Here is a 26828-nt window from a genome sequence, read left to right on the forward strand (position 1 = left end):
CCAGCAGAACTCTGTTTATGTCTTGGTCCTTGTTTGTGTGATGTTCTGTGTTTTATAACTTGAGCCTCCAAGAATTTTTCCCATGGCTATGCATCATTCCTTATCACTCATAACCAAATATGGCAGCTTTAAAAAGTGCTGTCATTTTCCTCAATTTCATTCATTGTGATATAATCAGGTATAGATTTCTGACACGGAGCATCTAATGGGGTTTCAGATTCAGAAATCAACAATAAAAGGTGTTTTTTTCCCTTCCTAGATATCTCTTAGTTGAAAGACACAGAGTAAAATAGTCCTGAGTGACAGGGCACATAAAATTCACGTACATTTGCCCAGAGAAAGTCTGGGGTCAAGAGGGACCGCATATGTGGACCAAGCTGTGATTTTGCTGCAGCTGGAATAATTTCTCCCACAGGATCAGTTCCTTTGTCCCCTTCCAGACTCCATGTTTAGGTTCTGCAATGTCTTCCTATGTCTGCAGCTGGCTTTTATGATGATGAAGAAGATATGGTCAGCCTGTGATGGACACTGAAATGACCAACCAGGGACTCCAATTCTGCTGCTTTTGGGTCCCCTGCTTCCTGTAAGAGGATTTACATAATGATGGGACCAGACATGCTGAAATGGTCTTCTCAATATTTCTTTCCTGTTCCCTTTCCTTAGTTCCTAGGCTGTGACCCTCAATTTGTTTCCTTTTCCCAATAAATCACCTTAGTGGTCTGTGTGGATCAAGCATGCCTGTACCACAAGGAAGATGCTTGCAATTAGTATCAAAGAGCTGTTCCTTGGCCTAAATATACTGTGAAAGAAAGCCTGAGAGGCTCCTGTCACATTGCTGAAAGGCCACAAAACGCAACAATGGCTACGCTACTGACAGGAAAAGGAACGACATCTTCTCTGCGTTCCCTCTGGGCTGTTGTCCCAAAGGAGAATCTGTACTCTGGGTGGTTCAGGAGGGTGAAAACATCCAGAAGAGAAGGTGAGAATCACCCGTGACTGGGGCTGTGTGAATACAACACGACCATGCAAAACTGCATCTCTCTCCTACCTGCTGCACATGCAGCTATGGGAACAGATACTGTTACTTGGAGTTTCTCACATCTAGCTTCCTATGAATAGTGCCAGCTCAGAGAGCTGGTTGAGTTTAGCACAGTATTAGTATAGATGGTTTCCATTCATGTTTCTAGGGACCTTAGTATAAAAATGACATACTGGACCTGGATGTTGATAGTAAGTTGTTCCTACGACTGATACCATCTTGAGCTTGAAAACTTACCTGGTCATAGAACACCTGAGCCTCTTCCTGATCTTCAGTTCTATCCATGGGCTTCCTTAAGTTCTGATCCTTAGGTTCTAAGCATAGCATTTTCCACAAAAGTGTTCCTTAGGGGCCATCTAGACCAGTGGTTTCTGAGTTAAGTGAGAGAGTCAAGCCACTCTTGTCTGCAGTGGCAGCCACCACTCAGCCTCAGGGCTGCCAGTGTTGTGTAGTTTCATAAAAAAGCCAGAAAGCTAGATTTTTATGTGAAATCTCCCGATCATTTACTACTTGGAATTAATATAAAATTTAATACTTTGGAAGCCTGGCATGGCGGTACACACCTGTAATCCCAGCACTCAGGAGGCTGAGGCAAGAGGATGACTGTTAGTTTAAGACCAGCCTGGGCTACAGAGTGAGTTCAAGGTCAGCCGGAACTGCATAGCAAGGCACTATCTCCAAAAAAAAAAAAAAAGTAATACTTTAGGGTAAATAAAGCAAGACTGGGCTTTATGTGGTCCAGAGGCACCAGTGGGTTAGTTCTGGTCTAGTCCAGCTCTACTGAGGCCAGAGGAGGACTTGCCCGAGACCACACAGCTAAGATGGCACAGAAAACTTCTCATTCGTATTATTTTCCTGGAGGAAATGGTAGGAGCTTGGTATCTCATTTCTGTTCCTGCTCCATCCTCTAGCCAAGCACATCAGTGGACCTGGGCTATACCATCTTTTCCTGTGGCATAGTGAGACAAGCGCTAGGCTTTGAGTCAGATGTGTGTTTGAGTCCCAGGTCTTCCGTTTACCAGCAGTGTGACCTTGGACACATTTGTTGACAGCCTTGGGCTTTGGTTTCTTCACTAGTAAAATGAAAATAATAAACTGTGCCTCCCGGGACTGTTTCAGGGTTTATGGGAGAAGGTCTCGCGGTGCATTAGCACACTCAAGAGAAACACTTGAATGGGAAGAGAGGTGCTAATGTCAGCCTCTAGCACTGCAGACACCAGCAGTGCAGAGGACTTCCTGAGCCTGTGCACGCTGTCCCCTAGCACAGAGGGTGGTACACAGGGGTACTGAGGCCTGGTCCACTTTCCTAACACAGAGCCTCCCTCATCCCTGGAAGTGATATACCCCCACTCTAGCTCTGACTGACCCACAGAGATCAGCGTTCAGTGTGTGTCTTGGAGCAGCATCTGCTGCATCTTCATCCCTACAGCCCTTCAAACCAATTGCACAGAACACAGATAAATGTAACGTGGGGCCGGACCTACTCTCGTCCTGCCCTGCCTTGCCCTGCCCAAGAGCGATTTTGACTGAATGTGTATGGTGAACCATGTTTTCATCTCCATTTCCAGGGACGCAGACCGGGCTATTTCTCCTTCCTGGACCCCTTTTCTCCAGGCGTCTGGCTCTTCATGCTTCTGGCCTATCTGGCTGTCAGCTGTGTCCTCTTCCTCGTGGCTCGGTACTCTCCGCTGCCCTTCCCTGTCCTCACACCGCCACCTCGTGTCCACCTCTGGGAACTGCATGGGGAGGGGGTCGGGAGGAGAGGGGCGATTGAAATTTTGGTGCCCAACTAGAGGAATGAATGGGAGGGGGACTCCAGCCCACAAATGCTCTCTGCCCAGTGGTCGACCTCACACTCCCCCTCTATCCGTCTACATGTTTGTGCTCTCCCCAGCACACACAGTGCAGCCTGGATTTGTCTGGATTTGCTTCTACACCCCCAGCTCAGGTTCCCTCCCGATCCCCTCTGGCTCCCTGCTCCTATAGGAGCCTTGGGAAAGAGAGGCGGGCAGGATGATCAGCCTGATTAAACACTGCATTTGGCTACCCTGGCACCAGTCCTTGCCAGGATCTGCCACAAAGGCTAAATGACAAGAAACAGAGCCTGAGCATCCAGAGTGGTAGGAGTGGAGGCTGTAGTGATGCAAGCCAGGGAGAAAGCAGAGCTTGAATCTGCCTCTGAAAACACAGTTGTCTTGCTGGATAGGACAGTGGGGGGTGGCAGGTGGCATGAGGACAGGACGGAGAGAAGTCTTTTAGGGTAGTGTGTTGAGCTGAGACAAATGGTCCAGATCAGACGCTGGGGAGAATAAGCCCTCCCCTAAGCCCAGAAGCTAGGCACTGCCCTAGACCTGTGGAAGAACCCAGGGGCATCCCTGTGCTGTGGTCTCCCAAGAATGTGCCCAAAAGGGCCTATTTGTGTCTGAGTTCAAGGGCTTTTGGACCAACCTGGGATTCAGAAGGAACTTCCTATGCAGAAGTGAAACAAGGCCTAGTGCTCCCAGGCCACTCACTGAAGTCCCTACTCCCTGCTCAGCCCTCAGCTTACTCCAGAGGGCTGTTGAATGGGGGCAGAGCTCATAGATAAGCTCATAGAAATTTGATGGAGGTCTCTGCTCTCACTTGTCCCTTTCGTTTCTAGGCCACAGCAGCAGGGGTGGGTGATCCTGTAGTATTCGCCGCTTCTGCAAGTGGGCTCTTTCCCAAAGGCATTCAGTGAACAAGGGGAGCACATGCTCTCTCTGGTTAAGAGGTGGCAGAAATAGTGTCCTGAGCCCAAGGACTCAAAGGGTGCCTAACTCCCAGGCGAGTTCTGCTCCTGCCCAAGTGGAATCGCATTGCCGCATTGCCCTGTGTGAGCCTCTTCCAGTGGAGATCAAGGCCCAGATGAGGAAGGTCATCTGGGGCCCACAAGATCCAGCCTGACAAACAATGGCCTTGCTTATAACCTGGTAGTGTCCAGCGGAGCTGAGTTCGCTGCTCTCATACCACCTACCCCTTGCGGGCCTCATGGGCTCCTACTTGTTACTGTCAAGTATCTGTTGTCAGTGACAGCTGGCAAGGTGCAGGAGCTCACGTGCTGTCTGACACTTCTGCTCTCCACTTCGCAGCGTTGTCTGTGCTGCTTTTAGTAAGCTGTCTGCATGCGGCCAGCTCCATTGCTCTGTGATTCTCTCTGGCCCCTGTGACTGAGCCTTTGTGTGTGTCATGCCACAGCTCCCAGGTCACCTTTAGGGCCCTCAGAAGGTTCTTCGGACTTGATCAGCAGATAAACACACACAAACTTGCCTCACCATGCCCAAGGCAGCCTAAACCTGCCCCTGGGAGCTATACTGCCCCACTTCCGTGCCCTCCACACCCACACAGTGCATCCTGCATTACCAAAAACATTAACAATGTATTAAAGGACTAACCATGTGTGTGCATGTTCACACACACAGAAACACACTCACACAGAGAATATCCAAGCATAGGATATTCTGTCCTAAGGCAGTGGTCTGCAAGAGGGTTCTATGAGGCACAAAGGCTGCTGTGAACTATCAAACACCTTGGGGGATGACCACAGCTCTAGGGCCCCAATGCCTCATCTTTCAGATCCAGCTCTGCTTTTATCGCTTATATGTTATACTTCTGGATAAGATTTTAGAGGGGAAAAAAATGTTTAAAAACTACTGCCATTCACAAGCCATCTGAGCATCAGAATCACACCAGGGCTTTTAAACTTTTGAACTCCTGGTTTCAGTGTCTCAGAATCTCTAGGGCTGGGGACCCCAAAGCTGTGTATCTAGAGTGTGAGCCCCTGCTTCTCAGGGTGGACATGGAGCCGCAGGCATCGGCATCCCCAGGGAACTTGCAGATTTTTAGGACTCACCAGTGCTCCCTGAGTCAGAAGCTTTGCGGGTAGGGCATGGCAATCTGTATTTTAACAAGCCTTCATGAGTCTAATATAGGCTGAAGCTTCACAGCTAGGCAGAGGGGTTCACATGCTGGTTCTGTGGGACCCTAGGGTTCCTCCCTGATCCCTTGTGGACTTGGAATAGAACAAGAAGCAGCTTGCTTGGCTGCCCATGCCTTGACACTTCCAGCTTCCTGCCAAGGGGCTCCACCTTTATCTGTTTTATATATTGGAGTTCCACATCAGAATTTATTCAAGGAGAAAAGTGTAACTTTAACTAAAGAAAATAACATGAGATCCACCAACCTAGTGCAATTGTACCACTGCACCATTTTTGGTGGTAGTGGTAGGGGGTGTTCAAATTCAGCAAAAGGAAATGGCTGGGCCAAGGCAACAGCAGTGAGGCCCAAAGGAAGAGCTGGTCCCCACTGCCTAGCACCCTTTTCTCACACTTGTCCTCCCAACGTTGGTGTATGTTCCTTTTCTCCCACAGGTTGACACCCTATGAGTGGTATAGCCCTCACCCATGCGCCCAGGGCCGGTGCAACCTCCTGGTGAACCAGTACTCCCTCGGCAACAGCCTCTGGTTTCCAGTTGGGGGCTTCATGCAGCAGGGCTCCACCATTGCCCCTCGAGCTTTGTCCACCCGCTGTGTCAGTGGAGTCTGGTAAGATCCCATATGAGACAGGGCCAGAGCTGTGGGGCAGTGGGACCAGGACCATGGGGAGCAAAATAGGGACTGCAGTGAAACCCTGCCCCACTGCTGGTGGACAGGAACCTTAGAAGCCCTGTGGGAGAACCCCAAAACCTTTGCCTTTCACAGCGACCCAGCAGGGAGTTGAACCACCTATTGCTAGCTCCAAAGATTGCAGACAATGGACGCCACCCACTCTGAATTATCTTCTCCAGTTCCCTTTACTCTGCCTCTGAGGTCTGGATACAGAGGGGATCCAGGGCAGGAAGAAAGAGGCAAGAAAACAGCCTTTAAGACCCACAGCCAAGAAAGATAACTTCCTAACCTGAAAATGACCTGTGCTTGAGCGGTTGGGCCAGCAAGGCATATGCAGATTAATGCAAATATGAGCCTGCAGCAGGTAATCCCTTCCAGAGGAGCCTGCCTCTTCACAACACACACCTTCTCCCAGGTCTCGGAAGCTTTGTCCCTCTGCACCTGCCTCTGGGCACTTGGCCTGTTTACCTCAGCAGGTGTGGGAAAATGCAAACCCTTAGACACTCAGCAATGGGCGAACCATTCAAAGGGTGGAAAAGCTCTTTGAATATGAAGGTATTCATATTCACTATACCTTTCACCATGAAGGTATGGACTAATAATTTTTATTAGACACTATGGAGGAAATGACATGTGTATAATATATATCTCCTAGAGAGGCAAGTTTACAAGGGATAGTTTCTGGTCCTCTCTTAAAATCCACTTTCAGGGGGCTGGGGATTTAGCTCAGCGGCAAAAGCGCCTGCCTGGCAAGCGCAAGGTCGTGAGTTCGGTTCCCGGTACCGGAGAAAAACCAAAAAAAAAAAAAAAAAAAATCCACTTTCAGTTTGGCTGCCACAACTTATAAGGCTTAACATCCTTGGTCCTCTTGCCTCCTTCTCAGCCTGATTAGACTGAAGGAAAAGGAAAAGTGGTGTTTCCTGCATGGCTCTGGGTGCCCAGGTCAGGGGTGGTCTGGAAAGAGGCAGCACAGGAGCTGCTGGAGCTGGGGCTAGTCACTGGGACAGCAGCCTGTCTTATCTGGAGTATTCATTTCCTCGATAACTGATACATATAGTGAAATGTAAATGAGTTGGGCAAAGTGCTCACCTGTTATCAGACATTGCCAGGAAGTTACTGAGTAGATCAGTGCATAGAACTGGGACTCACTGTCCCCAGGAAAAAGGAATAGCTGAGCAGAGGCAGTCCCAGAGGTCCCTCAAAATTCAGGAAATCAGAGCAGATGCCCTGAGACTGAACACCTGTCAGGTGAGGATGTTGACCTCCCTGTACCTGCGGATCTTCCTTCCAGAGGGTGCATCTGGTTGTTGGTACAGCAAAGCCCCATTGTCTGCTTCATCCACTTGGCAGCTCTCTGCAACCTGTACCCCAGCAGGCCCCTCCTCTAGAGAGCTTCAGAGGTGTGAGTCCTGCAGGGTGCTGTTCGAAAAGGCTGGCCCCAGTGGCTTGGTCAGTGTGTCCCCCAGTGTGTTGGGAAGGGGCCTCTGCACCAAAGAGGAGCCACTCTGAGGGATGCTCACTGGTCCCTCCCTAAATCAAGTCCACAGGTTGGTCATTTCCCTGGGGTTTGGGAGGTTAGAAGATAGGACTGCCTTGGCCTCTTCACCAGAGCAGTTGACAGAAAACGCCATGCTGCTTTCAAGAACATCACAACACATAACGCCCTTTCAACACGGGAGCAGGGCTCCACCAAGCCCCGGAAACTGTATGAGCATCCTTTGCTTTCTCACAAAGGTGACAGGCTTGCATTGAGCTGCCTAGGTTCTCTGACCTCTTCCCTGTGACCAGAGGCCTCGACTGCCACAAGGCTACCCAAGAAACATGCCAGAGTATAGCCCGGTGGATGAGGGAGGAAATTCCCAGCCAACCCTGAGGCCGCATCCTTACCTAGGGCTCACTAGTGCAGTCAAGTAGCAGGAAGACACTGGCTTGTTCCGGGGGATGATCATGAGAAACAACTTCCAACAAGGTGGAAATCAGCAACCAGGGCAAAGAGATCAGGTCTTGAGCAGGGAGGGACGCCTGACACCTACAGGTCTCACATGGGAAAGATCTAAGGAGGTAACCAAGTGATTTTCTGCCATATGCAGGCTGAGGGTCTCACTTTGCATATCTCTATGTCTCTCACATTCATGAAGTCCTTTACAGACTACTGATCACTAATGCTATACTGTCTCATTTGATGTCACAACTCTCCCTAGACTGGCAGAGCAGGCATTAGTAGTCCCATTAGACAGATGATTTTGAAGAAGGCCAGTAGCCTTCCCCTGATCTCACAGATGGAATATGACCAGAGTTGAAAGCCCATTCACCTCACTGGCAGGCTAGCATAAAAATATGACTATTGATGGGTATCTGTGCCCTTGTGGATGCCCTCATTGCTTCACCTAGGGAGGCAGCCAGCAGAAGTGCCTAATAACAGTGGCATGAGTGGCAGTGGGACTTCTTGCACTTGAAAATCCACCTGGTGGCCACCAGCTGCTGAGTCCTGTGGCCGGTACTTTAGCCAGCAGTGTCTTTATGAGAAGTGAACATTCATGAATTCAGACCTCACTGATTCACAATTTGTGATTCTTCACCCTAAATTGAGGTTAGTCTCTCTTTGAACCCCTTACACCAAAAGTATTAGGATGCAGATCCATACTGTTAACCAGATGGGAAGAGCTTGTTTAACCTACCAAGGTGAACAAACTATTGTTAGTGGCTTTAACATATATTCTGCTTGCACTGCAAAATTATTCTAACTTTAAATGGGCTGTCATGACTCAATAAAACCATCTTCTAGTTTGAGGTAGCGTGACCATTGTAAGAGTATCTTCAGCCAAGTGCGATGGCACATGCCTAGAATCCCAGCACTTGGGAGGCTGAGACAGAAAGAGTTCCATGAATTTGAGGCCACCCTGCCTACCAAGTGAGTTCAAGACCAGCCTGGACTACATAGTGAGATAAAAAAAAAATTATTTTCAAATTCTAACATTTTAGCAATTTTGAAGGTGTTTTTCACTAGTTTGTCTTCATTAAAGACTTTCTGTTATGAAGATGTATAGAGCCAGTTCCAAAATACAGACATATCAATGTGTTACTTGGTAAATTACTTCATTTTTCCCAGCTGCACTTTCCTCCCCTGTAGGATTGGGATAGGACATTTACCTCCTTGAGTTGCAGTAGGATTATGTAGGGTGGCAGTTGAGCTCATGGCAAGTGCTCAGTACCTGGCCACTCACTTCTGAAGGCTGATGTCAGCTTGAGGAGGGGGGAAGCCAGCCACCCAGTTCTAGCTCTGAACAGAGTCCTCTAGCTCATTTCCCATAGTCCCCAGACTCTCATGTGCATGGACTACACATCTTTTGAATAGCAGCCAATACTGACCTTCTTTCAGAAATAAGAAAAAATCCATTCTGTTTTTCCAGGCAGCATTCACAAACCCAATCCATTTTCTCTTGACATCATACGCCCTGCCTCCTTTCTCTCCCCCGACTCTGCTGAGAGCTCCTTTAGAAGACAGACAGACACCTGGTCTCTCCTATGTCACAGCAAGACTGGGTTTTGGGGCCAAGACAAGTGGGGGTGCCCGGGCAGTGATGACTTCCTCGTCTTTTCCTACCTAGGTGGGCATTCACGCTGATTATCATCTCATCCTACACGGCCAACCTGGCAGCTTTTCTGACTGTGCAGCGTATGGATGTGCCCATTGAGTCAGTGGATGACCTGGCTGACCAGACTGCCATTGAATATGGCACAATTCACGGAGGCTCCAGCATGACCTTCTTCCAAGTAAACCCTGTTTGGTTGCTCACTAACACTGGGAATTAGAGAGAATAAAGCTGAGATGTTTGTCCACTGGAGAGAAAAACATCTCTTCTCATTTCATTATCTCTTTTGAACATCTAGTTTGGAGATCAGCATGGGGCTTGTTTTTCTCCTCTTCCACAAAATGAGCCAGAATGAGGTCCCAAGAGGACTTTGGGTTAATATTAACCTATCCCAGGCTGATACACATGGACAATTGTTAGTACTTAAGATGATTTTATGTTTAATGTGATGGAACTTTGTTTAAATGCAATAGCTTTGTGTTTATTTTATGGGCATTAGAAAAATATATGCTGTGAATCAAACCTATAGTTTTATTTACATTACTGTATAGGGTGGGACTAATGTGTATATTTAACTTTTAAGAAATTAGATAGTTTTTTAGGTGTTACTAAGACCAAACAAGATTAAAACAGTACACAAATGACTGACGTGGAAGATGAATTGATATCATTGATTTCTGGCTGATAGGCCTCAGATAGGGCCCCTCTTAGCTCCTCTGGGATTCCCTTTCAAGGCTGAGGAGAAGGCTCTGCCACAATAATGTGTTCACTGACTGACAAGCCGCTTGATCGCCAAGGCTGACAGAACAAGGCCAGACAGAACAGTAGTTTTCATAGCCTTCAAGGTCTCAAGGGAAGCAGATTTCCCCTGGGCTTGTGGGTGTCCAACCAACCTACCATAAAAGAAGCTCATTTTCACATGAAACAAGCCTAAATCTTCGTGTTTTCTGTGCAAGTCTCAGAGCCTGTTGGCCCAGAGACTACAGAAAGCATCATGCGAAGAGTTTGGATAGACCCCCAGAGTTCTGCCTTAAGATAGGTAAGATAGAAGCCAGCATTGGATGTGTGATAGATAAATTGTTTCAGGGTAGATGGCAAATAGCTGCACTGCTTCTGCAGGTGACATTCTGTTTAAGTCCTGAATGAACCTGAATTCGCTGCTCCAAATTGAGGGATGATAAGGAACATAGCCAGAATTTCAGCTTTACCAGAAAATGGAAACTGTCAATGGAAGATCTCTAGGGTTGATGAAGCAGAACTTATGATCAAACCAGTAGTCAGAATTCCCAGTGCCTTGGGACCCAGTGGCTCCCCCATCTTTGTGCAAAAGCAGCAGTAGTGACCATCTTGAATTGAGAGATGAAAAGGAAAAGGTTCTTGACTATCATGAAGGGGCAAGTTGTACAAGGGCCAGCATTTTAAGGCCCATTTTGATTCCCTTTCTCTTTAAACCAACATTTTCTTTCTCTTTTCCCAATCCTTGGTCCCATCCACAACCAAGATTCCTTCTGCTCTTTCCCCAGAATTCCCGCTACCAGACCTACCAGCGCATGTGGAATTACATGTACTCCAAGCAGCCAAGTGTGTTTGTGAAGAGCACAGAGGAGGGAATTGCCAGGGTGTTGAACTCTAACTACGCCTTTCTGCTGGAGTCCACCATGAATGAGTACTATCGGCAGCGAAACTGCAACCTCACTCAGATTGGGGGCCTGCTGGACACCAAGGGCTATGGGATTGGCATGCCAGTCGGTAGGCAGGCAAGGAGCAGCCTCACTGGGTAGCTTCATCCAGGCAGGCTGGGAGCAGCTAAAACCATTGCACACAATGCTGAATTCAGTAACTCCTGTTTCAGGATTTCAGGCTGGGGATGTGGCTCAGCACTAGAACGCTTGGCTAGCATGCACAAGGTCCTGGATTCGATCCCCAGTACTGATAAACAGATAGATAGATAAATAAATAGTCAGTCCTGTTCCAGAACCAATGTAACAGTGACTTCAGGTGAACTTTCTTAAGGTTTAAAAACAAAATCATTTTTACAGAGTGGTAAACACTGTCCATAAATATGAGAGAGCTAGCTGACTGTTTATTTGACTGACTTATTACTACAGGCTAATTCTCATTATTAAAGGGTATGTTGATGCCCTCAGTAGTGGATACTTGCGTCTCTTATTCTGCTTCCTGTTCTTTGGCCATTTCTCCGAGGGACATCTCTACTAGCAGTGGGGAGAAGAAAGAGGTGGTAACACCCTAAATGAATGGATTAATTTTGCATTTTGCTAGTGTCCGCTGAAAAGCTTACTGACATGACTGGGTGAGAAGACTGTCAAGTATTTGTGGATTTCACGGCCCCACCCACTCTGAGTCAGCATGAGTAACAGGGAAAGGATGATAAAGCCCTGGTGTTCAGCCTGCTGCCTGTTACCATCTGCACATTGTGTTATCAGAGGGTGGAGATTGTTGGCTTACAAGAAGGTATCTTAGCTGTGCTTTTTAAAGGTCGTTCACACTTGGGCTTCCCCTGCTGGTAGTGCTTCCACCAGAAGATGAGGGGAACATTTTTAGCTGCTGTTGTGATTGTGGAGAGATCAGAGTATGTTCTCCAGGTGGTTCTGACATGCACCCTTACACCATATGCACCATTCAGAGCCACTGATGTGTGGGGTTGTCTCTGTACTAGGGTATTCTTTATCAAGGCATCTGGAGAAGAAACAGGAGTTGAGGTCATCTAATCATATGGGAACACTGATACTCCATATGCCCATCTTTGTAGTTACAAAGCCCTTCCCTTCTACTGATCTGTACCGAAATCCAGACTCTACAAGTTATAAGATTCACTTACACCCATGGAGTGTAATGAGCACGATGTTAGAGTCAGGTCTGGAAAAGCATCCTGTTTACTGCCATCCTGGTACCTTAGAGAGGTTATTTAACATCTCTGAACCTCAATTATCCCATTAATTAAATTTCTAGCACCTATTCATAGGGTTATTGTGAGGGTTAAACCTGATAATCTGGTCACAGTGTCTTGCACTTAGCCTGTCTGAGAGAATATTGGTTTCCTTCCCATCTTTCCCATAATTCCCTATGTTATTTGCTAAAAACATGACTTCTTAAATACCGATCAGAAACCAAGCAACTGAACCCAGGCGGTAATATGGTTCATCTCTGAACTCTGGATTCTGACGCTTGCGGTTCTATAGCTGGAGGCCTCACTCAGGATACCTGCAGCGAGGCACATCCCCTCTTTACTGTCATATTGCATCAGTGTCCATTAATCTTACAGATTGTGGGCCCACTTGAGAAATATTTTGGCTGACATTTTCTTTCAATATGGTGGAGTGAGCCACAAAATGAACGTAGGATGCCTCTTGGTGCTATTCCAGCTATTTAATGAGTTCAGCTTAAATTTCAAGTGTTCCCAATATTTTCATTAGAATCTTGACTATTTATAGTTGAGATAAAACAGACCAATTCTAGAAACTTTCACTAAAAATGAAGGACAAATGATGTGAAATGCATTTGTTTTGTATCTAATCCAATACTGTTTTCACATGTCTTACATCTCTTAATCATCCCGCCTGTGAGATAGATATGGTTATTCCCATTCTGTAGAGGGCAGAATAGAGATTCAGAGCAGATAGGCTGCTTATCCAAGGCTGCTGAACACAGAAAGAAGCTGGCTGGAGTCTGGGGTGCTTATCTTCAAAGCTAGTATTTCACTGACCAGATCACACTGCCCAGTGGACCCACCAGCTAGACAGGGTTGGATAGATGGGAAGATGTGCTGTGGTTCTCACAGGAAGCTGAGAGAAACATTACACAACTCACTGATGAGATAAGATTTCATCTGAGGTCATGCGTGTATGTCATTCTCAAGAGGTGAAGGAATAACTTTCAAATTAGCCATATTGTTGGATCTAAGTAAAGAAGAAAATAAAGAGAAATAAAATGAAGAGCAAGATACAAAATTGGTTGGGTGGTTTACGAGCTAACTAAGTAACCATAAATTAAGCAGAATAGCTCTTTTCTGTGACCCTGGTGTGTTAGGGAGTTGGATTGAAAATGCCTAGAAAATGCTTAAAATGAAGACGTGCTGTGGGCTGGATGTCTCTAAGCATGGAATGTTCATGAACCGTACACCTAACCACCTCTTCTAGGCAACTTGTTCTTATATCCATTCACTACATGTTCAGTAAGCACCTACTCTACATGAGCCTCTGCTGATGTTCGCCTGGACTACTTACCCAGACACATTCAGTACTGAAAGCTTGGCTTGGGTGTGCCCAAGCATAGGTGTGTCTACAGTATGGGAGATTCTACCCTATGTGTCCTGGATTGCCAGAGTCTGAGAGATCTGACTCTTTGCCTCTCAAAGTGCAGCCCATAGCCAGCAGCCTGGGCATCACCTTGGAGTTTCTGGAAATGCAGAATCTCAGGCCCCACCTAAAAGCTATTGAGTCAGAACTTGCAGTTCCATTGTCTCTAGGTGACTCGCATGCACATTAAAATTTGAGAAGCTTTGTTCCAAGCTTCTGCCTAAATCCTTCACTATAACCTTTTTCCTCGGAGGCATCTGTCGACATCAGACCGCCCTAGAGCTTGGACAAGGAAGCTGGACAGCTTGGTTGTTTTCCACTGTCTTGGCAGCTTTCTCTTAATGACCTCAGGCCCCAGACTATTGTGCAACATTGAGCTTTCCAGTGTCATTTCAGCCTGTTTTTGTGATTAAACCTTAATTCTAGAACCAAAGCTCCTTGAACAGAGTCCATCGGGAAAAAAAATTTTAAATTGCACTGAACAAAAAGAAGCCTTCTGTTTAAGGACGGAGGGAGTGGTGGAGGATGATAGAGTAACAGACAGGCCAGTGGTTTTGGGGCATTCAGCAGGCAGCCATGAGGCTTGGGGACACCCCATGCAGATGGACAAGAGAAGGCTTCTGTCACGCTCTGTGGTGGCTCTTCTCTCACTGCTCTAGGTCAAGTGTGGTGTAGTGACAGTTACAAGTGTCTGAGATATTAGGTAAACTTGAAATTGGATGACTGACGAAGTCTGTGTCACAGAAACAGAAACTTCACCCCCCTGGAGGCCAGTGGAAAGTTCTGCCGTAGGCTTTCTGTGTATCAGTAGACAGGTCACTTAACATGTGTAAGCCATCTTTTTAAATTTAGAAATCCGGGGTACCTGGACAGGGAGGTGGGGTGGTCCAACCTTCTGGAAAACTTACTTGACCCATCCTGAGGTCTTTGGCAGTGGGTTGGATGTGCCAGTCAGTGAGGACAGAAGGAAAGTAGAAGAGACCGAGAAGCCTGTGAGAAGCTGGAAGGCTCCCCTGTACTGCAGAGCAGGAGGTGGTGCAGAGTGGAGAACAATGGTCTAGTGATCGGGGGTCACATCTGTTCCTCTTCCTGCTGTTCAAGCAGGCAGAGCAGCCAGGTGTGCTCGGAAGCGGACTGGAGTGGCTCCTAGGAGGACATTCACATTCTGTGTCCTGGACTCTCTTGTGACCCCACAGGTTCGGTTTTCCGGGATGAATTCGACCTGGCCATTCTCCAGCTGCAGGAGAACAATCGCCTTGAGATCCTGAAGCGCAAGTGGTGGGAAGGGGGGAAGTGTCCTAAGGAGGAAGATCACAGAGCTAAAGGTAAGGATGTTTATCACCTTTCCTCCCACCCTAGAAGACAAAAGAAGCTAGTTTCTTATGTCCAGATTTCAGGTAATGACTTCTAGGACACAGGAAGAATAAGCCCTAGAAGGCATGGAGGCCCAGACTGCAGCTGGCTGGGGTCAGGCCTGTTCCAGGGTCTTGTATACTGTCGGCACCCAGTATACCCCTGGCCCACAAGAACTACAGGCACAACCTCCATGTTGTGTTGTGTCCTGGATCTACCCCCTTTAATCCCCAGCACCGTGGCTTCCACCTCAGTCCATGCCACCAACATCTCCCACCTGTATGGTTGTAACAGCCTGGGTCATTTTCCCATTTTTACATCTCATTAGTGTGTTCTCTACTACTAGCCTGGATGATTCTTCTTTAAAATATAGATTGGACTGCAGCATTGGCCTCCAAACGCCTTGTCATCTTGGAATAAAATTCAAGCTTTCTGTAACCTCAAGGCCCTATGTGACCTGTTCCCCCGACTCCCTCTTCTCTGTCCCCTCCCAAAGCCTCCCAGCTTGCTTCTACAACACAGTGGGCACTTGCTTCCATCCTCCCCAGGGTCCCTGGGAGGATCAGAGAAGTCTTCACTCCCTCTTCCACTGTAACCCTGCTTTCTTTTATCACCTCGTATAATGTGTGTATTTGTTTACTTTCTATCTCCTCTACTAGAAAGTTGGTTTCATGAGGGCAGGGTTTGTCTTCTGCATAGCTCCTGGGCCTTGGATACTTTTTACTGAATGAATGAACAAATGTTGAATTTGTATTGCATTGAATGGAAAGCAGTCTCCCACCAACTGCATGTGTAGTGAGAGTGTGGAGGGTCCCTGACACCCAGATTTTCTATGGAGCATATCATGGTGTGCCCTGATTATATCTATTGTAGATCAGTTAATATCCATTAGCTATTTTTAGATAACTTTTATTCTCCAAATGTCCTGTTTTGGACAAAACATCATATGGTCACACTAGTAATCCACTGTAGCCTTGCTAAAAAGATGCAACAAATTTACAAGTGCACACCATCCCCTTAGGAAGGTGGCTGACGAGCAGAATGAAGGATAGCATGCACTTGCCTTTCTGCTCAGCATGAATGATTATCCTTGATGAGACAGTGAATGAATGACTATGTTTCTAAGTGTCTATACATGGATCTCTATCTGGCAAAGAGAAGTCTGGCGAATAGGGATCTAAGGAGCAAGTCATTTGTAATGTAAAGGAAATGCTGTCTTCAAAAGAACCTGAGGAGGCTACACACTTCTAGGCTCTTCCTCAGCAAAGGCCAGAGGCTGCCCTTGGGGAGGGCAGTGGCCACTAGTGGACATTGGCATGGATACATCTTGTTTGAATCCCAGCTCCACCTACTGATAGTCTGTGAGTGTAGGCACATTAGTTACCACTGCTAAATCCCCATTTTTAAAAACATCTGTTAAATGAGTGTAGTAACCAGGCCCCTATCAGATTATTGTGAAGGTTGGGTGAGGTAGCATGGAGCTTAGCTCATGGTAAGAGTCCAGGGCATCACAATGTTACTGATCTGCACTCCTGCCATGCTATAGTGCTCTCAACTCTAGGTGCTATAATCCCAATTACTCAAGAAGTTGAGGCAGGAGGACCTCAAGTTCAAAGACTCTCTGCAACTTAGCAAGACCTTGTCTTAAAATTAAAAAAAATATATATATATATATAGAAAGGGCTTGGAGTGTAGCTCTTGGGTAGAGTGCCTGGGTTTAATACCCCAGTAGCAAAACAAAAAAAAAAAAACGCCAGTGCTTTTTCCATGGACAGCCAGCCAGCCATTCAACCAACAAAGAGATGCTGAGCGACGGTGTTAGAGCCCGTTGTTTTTACTCCTGAGAATAAGAAAGTCCTCTGGGTTTATTACTAAATATCCTAGAGTGATTTGTGGAAATAAGACCAACAAAACTGAAGTGATTAGCAAACATTTTAGATGAGCCAAATTATAATTAAATCCTGGGGTCAGGGGGTCAGTACAGAGGAGACTAACTCTATTATTTGCTCAGGGAGAAAAAAATAGAGGAGATACAGATAGCAGTATCAGAACATGTTTGTTGATTGAGTAGAATGAACTAGATTCTGAAGATGTACAGGAACTGAACAGGTAGGGATAGCAGGGAGAGGGTGTTGTGGACAAATAGGCCTTTGAGGAAGGATGTAGAGGCAGAAATTAGTACAGTGGCCAGGCTGTGTGCTGGGACCAAAGGTGCACCCGGGGCATAGCAGAGCATGCTGGACCCAGTCTGAAAGAACTGGTTGAAAATGTCAGATTCTAGAGTGACGGGTGGCACCATGAAGCCTGGTGCCCTAGAGTGATTTCTGAGCTCTTAGTGGCATTCCTGTTTCCAAGGAACAGTTATTACCTCGGGAGAAACCAAATCAAATTATTGGCTTTAAGTTTCAAAACAAGTATTTTTTACAATTCATTGCAGAGACAGTGTTCTTGAAGCAAGGTTGTTGATTTGCTAGGGAATTATTTTGGAATTCAGAGATGGACTCCTGAAGGAAATTGTGCATAAGATTCATGCTAGATGTGAGAGAGAGAAACAAATGAAATGGAAGAGCCCAGGCCACGAAGTTTGCAAATGAGGTAAAAAGATGACCTGGAAAGGACACATTAGAATGTGGCCAGTACCTGAAAAGGAGCCTGTGTGCCTTTTGGGGAGCTCAGGAGGGGCAAGTATCACTTCTACAATTAGCTAGGGATCGAAAGAGTTATAAAGAGATTTTTCTGCTAATTTCCAGAATTTGGCAAACCCCAGGAATATGTGATGCGGCACACTGGAGTGGAAACACGAGGGGGGACACATGGGAACCCAGGGCAGAGAAGACTCAGTAAAAGGCCTGAGTTTTCCTAAGCCCCAGACAGAGATACTAGAAATATTAGAAATTTAAGTAGACCCCAGGTGAGACCACACACCCATCCCCACTCCATACTCTGTCACAGACTGGTCCTCCTTCTGAACCCCTGGCCTGAAATACACTGCCAGGGAGAAGGAGAAAGAGAGAAAACACTGAATTTAAGCCTGAAATGACTGACAATTCTCTGTGCATTTGTCAATCAGGTAGAAATGGAAGTTTCAAGTAAAAATTACATTCATTCATTGAAAAATTGTGACCATTTTTGCAGTTATTGGCGTTGGAAATGCTTCCCATTCCACACAGGTCCAGGTAGACTGATCTGACAGCTCAGGTTGGAGGAGAGCTGATAGGGAGGGAGATCAGGCTCCCAAGAAAGATGGAAAAGTGTGAACAGGAGGCCTCTCTCTACTACTGCATGTGAGGACCAAATGTTCCCTGCAGCAGAGAAGAGAACTGAACAGATGAAAGGGGATAAGCAACAGAAGTTGTCTTGCCTGGATCCCAGGGCTTCAGAGAATGCCTGAGTCCTGTCTACCCACCAGAATTAACTTGCCTGTCTGCCATTGTCCTTTGGAATGAAGAGTGATCTCTACTAATAACAGGTGATATCCAAGCATGGAACTGTCCAGGAGATGCTGTGCAAATCACCATGAAAGCAGGGCATTGGCCAGCAGGAGGCCAGGTTGGGGCAGTGGCCCCATTTTGGCCATGATGGAAACCAAGCAAACATCAAAGGCTCAAAGCCTTTTTGGCTAAGGGAAATTTCACATGACCTCCTCCAGGCCTAGCAAGAAGCACTAGCCCCCAACATCAGGTGCTATTGCTTCATCTTTCTCTTTCCGGCAAATTAGCCATCGGACTTACTACAGGGTAAAATTCTCTACCAAGAGACTCTGAGAAACAGGACTGCCGTGACCCAAAAGATCCCCTCCTTGAAGTCTTTAAATGGCCACCAGAAACCAAGCCCCAGGAACATTTTTTCCCCTTGTGTCTCAAATAGAACAGAGGGCAGTAGTTTTAATTTGCTTTCTACAGTAGCTCCTAGGTGAGCTTTCTTTCTGTAATTTGAATCAGCTGGCTTTAACATGTGCCTAAAGAAATGAGAGGAATACAGAACTGGCAGAGAGAGATGGAGTTACTATATGTGGGAGTAGGAAGGGGGTCCTTTCTTCAGAGACCTCTGAGACTGACAGTGGCTATAGGCACTTTTGGTTTCAATTAAAATGTATCAGACAACATGCTGGTGCCTAATGCAATACTTTTCTGCTTTGTTATCCTTTTAAAATATGAGAAATTGCAAAGAAAAGGAACTGGTGCTTACCCTACTTCTAATCCAATATTACAACTCAAACAACACTGCCAAACTGCAGGGAGAATCCTAACGCTGGGATGATGCGGCCTGTCTTGAGCCTTGCTGTCAGGTGTTCCTTGGCTCTGCTAAGAGCCACAACATTCCCCTTTCACTTCGTCTCCCCTCACTTTCCCTGCCTATAGCTTAATGACTGTCTACCTTTTTACAACCATCCCAAAAGTGAAACGGCAGATCGTGTGGAAGACTGGAGATTACAAAACGGAGAAGGCTCCATTCCAAGCAGTTTCATTTGCTTCTGCCTTCTCTTTTCAAAAACATTTACTTTATTTATTTATTTTCTCACTCAGTTCCTATAAAAAGAAATATCGCTAGCCACTCACAGATGCCGGCAACCCAATTCAAGGAGATTGGATTACCGAAGGCTCTGCAGAACAATTACTAGACAAAAAAGGTGGTGGGTGAACTCCAAGGAAATTAAATACGTTTATCTTGAAAAATACAAGCTCACCATCGGGCTTCAAAGGAACAGAAATACACCACCAGGCTGTGAAAATCAGGGTCCCCTTTCAGGAATGGAAAAGAGGCCAGTGGCACTGACTCATGGAATCTTGGAGAATGGGAAGTCTGCTGTCTGGTTGAGTGGGAATGAAAGCGTGAGACATCTTAGTAGGAGGGGGTCAGGCGATAGGGAGAGGGAGACTCCCGGGACGTTCTTCTCCCTCTTTCTTCTTGGGGGCCCAGCTTGGCTGTCTGGGTTTTCTGGTTTCTGTGGAGGGCACGAAGGCTGAAACTGAACGTGGGGGTTTGATAGTGCCTCAGCGGTGCTGCGGAGGAAGCTCATCCCTAATCAAATCACACTGATTGCTGAGTCATGGAGGAACTCCCAGGGGGTTGCCAGAAAGCATGATCAGCAACAGAGGTAAATGGTAGCCCAGCAAGTCTGCAGCTGAGGAGGGCAGCAATTATAAAGATGGCAGCCCACCTCTGTCTGGAAACTGAGCCAAGGTGAAGTAGATAAATCACCAGTTCAAACATTTAATTGAATGTTCTACTGGACAGAAAGGAATTTGATGAGCTGAACTTGTAGCCCATGCACAGAACTCTTCCCCTTGTCACTCTGGAGGTTCCTGGGAAAGAACCCACTCAGTATTGGCAGAGCAAGCTGAGCTCTGTGATCGCATCTGTGCAGCCTGAGTGGATCCAGGGACTGGGGAGGGGGCCTGGTTTCATGTGGGTTTGAGCACTTTCGCTTGTCAACCATAGAGATAGTTGTTCAACCTCTCTGTACTTTGGTAATTGGCAGAAAAAACAGAGGTATGAATGGTGTTTTGTCACAAAGCAACTGTAAGGATTGAATTAAAATAGCGTAGAGCCAGGCATGGTGGCACACGCTGTAATCCCCTACGCCAGAGGCCAGGGCAGAATAATCACAAGTTCAAGGCCAGCTGAGAAATTTAGGGAGACCTGGTCTCAAAAATATGAAAGTCTAAGGAGGTCACTCAGTGGAAAAGGTTGAATTTCCAATACCAGGGGCAAAATAGCATGGAAACCTAACTCACAGTAAACAGTCACAAAGTCAGCCTCATATCTATAAAAAGCATAAACTTTGCAATCAGATTTATCTAAAATTCCAAACTTGAGCAATTTAAAATCTCCTAATTTCTGTTTATGAAATAGGGTCTTCTGTATTGTGTTGAATGAGACAGCAAGTACTTTTAAAAATGACATACTTGAGCTTATATTTTGATAAATTATAAAGAGTCTCTCATAACTTTCATTTGATAAGTACATTTATCAAAATCCTCTCCCATCCCTCTTCTAGTTAGTAGAAGTTCCTCTTTCTCCTATGTAGTTCCTCTTTCTCCTATGTAGCCATCATTCCCTCCCAGATCTGGTAGGTGTCTAGTCACATTGAGTGCAAGAAGCAATGGCGAGCTTACTCTTTCACAGTTCTCAGCAGCACATAATAAATCACTTTTTTTCTGGGAAGGTCATGCAGGTCAGTATACACATGGGCATGAGAAACTGGTATTTATGTCAAGCCCATGGAGATGGAACTGTTCGCTGAATCTATGTGGATGCTAATGAATGTGGCTCTGAGGTGGAAAGTGTTTGAAACCAGGTGGGTCCAAGGGTCCATGACCTTCCCGAGTGCTCTTGATGGGGTAGCATTGCGCAGGGCTTGGTACCTAGCACAGTGCCCAAATAATGGCTCCAGATCCTCCATAAAGATTTGTTAAGTGATATCAAAGAACACTATCACCTTGTGTGGATTGTGGCAGTGGTCTGCTCTCTCTGCACATATGGATTCTGTGCATCTGCCTCCATGGTTTCTGCAGTCTCTGCCTCTGCATGTAGGGTACAGGCCCCTACCACACCTTTGTTCCCCTCTGCTGTGGTCAACCGCAGTGCTCCCTGGAGTTGTGTGAGGCCCTTAAGGGCAAAGTGTAAGTGCACCCAAATCCAAGGAGTTATCACTAGCCAGTCAGAAGCAAAGGAAGAGCAGGTGGGTGGGTGGAGAGTCACATCTCTTCAAAAGTAGTCTGTTCCTGATTGGTATTCCCCTGTGCAGTTCTAGAGACAGAGAAAGTGATGCATGAATTATCATTTGCATTTGTGGGCAATCTGTGAGTGACACCCAAGTTAGTATTCAACCAACCAGGAGTTTTCTAGGAGAATTTGATTCTATTTCAGCTAATGCAGGCTGATTGCTTGGGCATAGCTGAGGCTCAGGCAGACTGGAGTGTCAGGAGCAAATCCCAGTTTCAAAGCCATCTGTCTGGATGGCTCATGTGTGGCCCCATCTGAAGAAGAGAAGGGAGGGGGTGACTAGATGGCTTCCTGGTCCTTCTTGCAGGTGCGGAGGCATCTGTGAGGGAGGCAAGGGCCTCTCAGGCTGGAGGGAGTCCACACGAAAGGCCCCTTCTGATGAATGGCTGTGTGCTCTGCAAGGCATCTGACTTCTCAAGGATGACTGATGACAGTGTTAAGCGGAACTGCTGCACTCTCTGAACACTCCCTTTCCACTCCCTGCTCCATCTGTTTCTCAACTCTGACTGCCAGCAATCTATTCTTGCTTCCACTTTCCAATAATTTCCTAAAAGCACGAATGGTATGCAAGCCTCACTCCAAGAAGGAATAGGAAGAGGAGGAGGAGGAGGAGGAGGAGATGAAGGAGAAGAAAGAGGAGAAGGAGGAGGACAGGGGGTGGCTACTTGGCCAGAACTTGACACACTGAAGCAACATCCAGGATTGACGTGCTGGCCCTGAAATTTAAGGAGCTGGGAAAGAAAGACTGGAGGACCAGCGTGGTGATGCATGGTGTCCACCAGCATCTTGTTCAACCTTAGCTCTTTCAAGAAGCTTACTCTGAAATATTCAGTTATCCCAGCACAGATCACATGCCCATTTATGACTTTCTCCACCCAACACAAGAGGTCCATGTTGTGTGTTACCCATGTCAGTATTCAGGTCCCCTCTAGCCAGTGCAGTTTGGGTCATCTGCCTGAATTCCCCAGGCAGTTGCCAAAATGATAATAGCTACTGTGCCAAACAACATTTAATTAGGAAATGGACAGATACCACAGTATGGATCCAGAACTCTTGGTGATGCAGCCCTCTACATCTGGAATGTCTTTTCTGCTTCCTTTCTGCTCATTCTTTCAACACATTGATTAAGTTCCTTTTGTGGGCCAGGTGCCATGATTGTGGGTTGTAAGATTGAGCAAGACATGATTCTTCCCTCAAGGAAATCCTGATATATAAACTTAATGTATTTTTTATATGACTGGAGTGATGTACAATGTGTTGTTGTGAAACAAGAGCAATAAAGCTAACAGGGTCATGTCAGGTCAGAGGGGTTCCTTGGAGGAAGCGGCCCCGGATCTGAGCTTTTAAGGAAACACTGAGGTTAGACAGGTCTGTGTCTTGGATGGGGTGGATTCCAGGCATATGTGCTAACAGGAGTAAAAGTACAGAGGCGGGAGTAACAATCATATGTTCTGGGAACTGTAAACAGTTCTGTTATACTAGAAGGCACATCACAGCCAGATTTTACATTTCAACAAGAGCACTCAGGCATCTATGTGGAGGGCAGAGTTAAAGAGGAAACAGCTCTGAGCAGGGAAATCATTTCAGAAGCTGCTGCAATGGTTGAAGCAAGAGACAGATAGTAGGAGAGATGGAGAGAAGGGTAAGAAGTTGGAAAGTGTTTAACAGGTAAAATCACCAAAAACCAGTACGTGGAGGAGGGGCAAAAGACCAAGTGTAGAAAAATGAGAAAATATTCCCAGAGCAAGCAAAGGCTGGTGAGATTGGGAGAGCAGAGCAGAGCAGGCAGTGGCTTTATGAAAAGCCCAGAAAGGAATGTGATTGACAATATGAAGTTCTAAGAGAGACTGTGTAAAATCAGGCCTGGAAATTTGCTGGTAGATTAGAAACAAAATGGTGAGAGCAGTTTTAGTGGTGCAAGACAAAATTGCCTGGAATGAGGATTGAATAGGAGGAAAAAAAGTAGATTCAGCACGGAATCATTTTCTCCTTTAGATATTGTAGACAGAGCACCCAGGGCCTAAAAGCTTTTCAGGTGTCCAAATTATGCTTGAGGCCTGAAAAAACTGATTGGCTCCCAGATGCAAAAAGAAAACTGCAAAATTAAATTAAGACATGCTTAATTAAATATCTCCAAGATGGAATATTGCTTCAACTTCATTAATTTTTAAATTTAATATTGGTAAAAACTTCATCACATTTAGAAATAATTTTGGGTTAGATTTTCTCGTTTTGCAAACATTCCCTGGTATGCACAGTGGTTGCTGAGAAATTACAGCCAATTGTAAATTAACTGTTTCATGCCGTTCTGTAGTATCAGAAGCAAAAGTGGTGAAATGCATTTAACTTAAGGTGTGCTTTTTCTCCTACCTGCTTTTATGTGGGAAGGGGCCTCCAAAGGTAAACATTTTAAGGGCTTTTAGAATGTCTTAAACTAGCTTTGATGTAAACAATGCTTTCAGAAAACTTGACCATGGCACACAAGAGAGAGAAGGGGTGTCCATTAGACAGAATTAGAGGGGCCAGAAGAATGTTTCTTGTGAGAGAAGGAGGAGTGACAAAAAACCAATAGGGAGGAAGAGACTGGAAGACCCAGGTAGTAACTGACAGGGGACACAGCTGGCATGCAGGTGGCAGGATGAGTTCCAGGAGAAAGAACATCCCTTTTCAGAAGCAAGAAGGGGAGACCCTTCAAGGAGGCCTACTCATTTTCCTATTCCCCTCCTAAAATGATAGGGAAGTCCCAGAGTATCCCAAGTCATCTAGGAACTCTCTTTACTGGAGCAGGTGACCATCCTTAGTATCACTGTTGTCATTTCCTCTTCACAGGGCCTGGCTAGAGAAACTAGTTTGTCCACGATGCACTGAACACATCCTAATATCCCAATTGTCACTGTCCCCCAAGGTGTGGACTGGAGCACCTGCCCATAAACCCCAGCCAGACTCATTTAAATGTGCATTCCCTCTTTGGTGTCCCTTTTTGTCCCCCATTCATGTGAATACTGATGCTCCTGCAGTCAAAAGACATTTTCCAAAATGGCCGCAGGTAAGAGGAGCAGATGTTCAAATGACCCAAAGCATCTTACTCCTGAACAACTCCCTATCTTTAATAATCCCCTATTTTGATTATCAAGGTAGAGGTTCCTGCATTCACACAGGAACACAAGAGTTGATCGTAATCAATAGTTCATTTGACGTGCCCATTTTATGAGTCCTTAGAGCCATCACAAGCAGATTCTCAGTAGGCAGGGACTGCTACTGTACTCTGTTCTTTTAAAAACAAAGACAACAGACACCCACTTGGGGCTTTCTGAGAGGAAGCTCAATGCATCTTGAAATAGCCATCCAGGGTTATTTTTCCAGCTTGCCAGGGTGCACAAGGCAGCATTTAATCTCTGTTCCTTACTTGTAGCTCATTTTGTAGTGTTGTGTGAAACGTGCTCTCCCTGACAACAACATAGCACCGTGTTCATGATGACTGAATGAACATTCCAGTGTGCAAGCATTCCTCAAGAGCACAAGACATAAGTGTCCTTCTTGGCATTTTCCTGGATAAAAGATGCCTCGTCATTTATGACTGTGGCCCCTGATAAATGCAGGTTTCATGTGTTTATGACACTCCCCCTAAAGTCTGGGCTTCTCTAATGCCAAAGAAAACATTTAGTTACGTAGCTGAACTCACTGTTGGATACTGTGCAAATGATATAGCCATGTCATCCTACAAATACGCATTGAGTATATTCTCAACTTCGGGTATTGTATGAGGCAGTGAGGATACAGCCAGACTTTAAGGAGATTAAAAACTTGTACAGTGCTTCCAAAAATACCAATTTGTAGGCCTACGGGACTAAACAAAAAATTGCCTGGGAAACTTGTTTGAAAATACAGATTCCTGAGCTCCCTCTCCAGAGATACTGACCCACTAGGTCTGGGTTAAGATCCTGGGAATCTGGTTTTAACAAGATTTCCAGGAAGTTCTGATGGCAGCCAGGTGTGAGAACCAATAGTCTGGTGAATAAAAAGCTTCACTTTCCAAGTAAGTATTATAGTAATTTGTTGAGTGTTCTTATTCAAAATGCTTGGGACATATTTCAAATTTCAGAGTTGTTTAGATTTTGTAATACTTGCTGGGTGAGCATTGCTAATCTAAAAATTGGAAATGCAAAACGCTCCAAAATCAGAAACTTCTTGAGCATCGCATCAGTGCTGAAAGGTTCAGATTTTTGGATTAGGGCTGCTCAAATTGTAACATGTTGACACTGGTAAACATAATTTTTTCCCATCCAGATCAGTTGCGTTATGTTACACAAGCACAGTATTAAGAAGATTGACAAGTCTTTATGAACCTGCTAGAATTTACAGGGATTTTGGTTTCATATTGCTGGAAGCTAAATCAAATTTGGCCTTTACCCTACCCTTTTCTTAGAATGATCCTCACCTCTTGGCCACAGCCACTTTTCTGTAGCTTCTCTAGTCTCCTTTACTGGCAGGTGGAGCTCTGTCCCCCATTTTGTTCCAGCTACCCTGCATTTTTTTCAAGCAATTAATTAAATCTCTTTCAGGAATGTGTTTCCAAGTCATCTGCAAGATTCAGGTTCTAGCTGTTTAAATGATATTGGCATGGTTGGTAGAATCATTGTGTCTTCCTGTTCTTTCACAGTAATTTTCATTTATTATCACTTTTTCTTACAGGTCTGGGAATGGAGAATATTGGTGGAATCTTTGTGGTTCTTATTTGCGGCTTAATTGTGGCCATTTTTATGGCAATGTTGGAGTTTTTATGGACTCTGAGACACTCAGAAGCAACTGAGGTAAACTTTCTAAAGGGATGGCCTACAGTGCTGGCCGTGTGTAAAGGTCACAGGTTTGTATGTATATTTTAGACAGGACCTGTGAAATCCCCAGGATGGTGCACAGGACAGTACAGTGGGAAGAATCCCAAGCCCCAGGGTAGGAAATCTGGGTTAATACTTTATCACCCACTGATTACACTGATTACTGATTATTAGTACCCATAGAAAGGGTACTAATCTCATCTCTCAGAATTCCTGATTCTTGTTTGAAATAGCATAGCAAACAAATATGTTATGGACAAAGTCTTCTAGAATAATAATTTAAGATGTAGTATAGTAAGTTTATGTGTGTGTGTGTGTGTGTGTGTGTGTGTGTGTGT

At 45.7% G+C, this 26828-nt stretch overlaps 1 protein-coding gene across 5 annotated transcripts in view; it reads left to right on the top strand.

Moving 5' to 3' along the window:
• The window catches only part of Grik4 (glutamate receptor, ionotropic, kainate 4), a 368414-nt gene that overhangs the window by 337328 nt on the left and 4258 nt on the right, over positions 1–26828 (top strand). For all 5 annotated transcript variants that reach the window (XM_013511259.1, XM_013511258.1, XM_013511260.1 and 2 more), the window contains 6 exons: positions 2608–2717; positions 5428–5601; positions 9273–9438; positions 10781–11006; positions 14770–14898; positions 26348–26466. In XM_013511259.1, the coding sequence (XP_013366713.1) occupies positions 2608–2717; positions 5428–5601; positions 9273–9438; positions 10781–11006; positions 14770–14898; positions 26348–26466 (924 nt within the window). The remainder of the gene's footprint in view (positions 1–2607; positions 2718–5427; positions 5602–9272; positions 9439–10780; positions 11007–14769; positions 14899–26347; positions 26467–26828) is intronic.

Source organism: Chinchilla lanigera, unplaced genomic scaffold (genome assembly GCF_000276665.1).
Source record: "Chinchilla lanigera isolate Chin_1 unplaced genomic scaffold, ChiLan1.0 scaffold00011, whole genome shotgun sequence".
NCBI classification, from domain to species: Eukaryota; Metazoa; Chordata; class Mammalia; order Rodentia; family Chinchillidae; genus Chinchilla; species Chinchilla lanigera.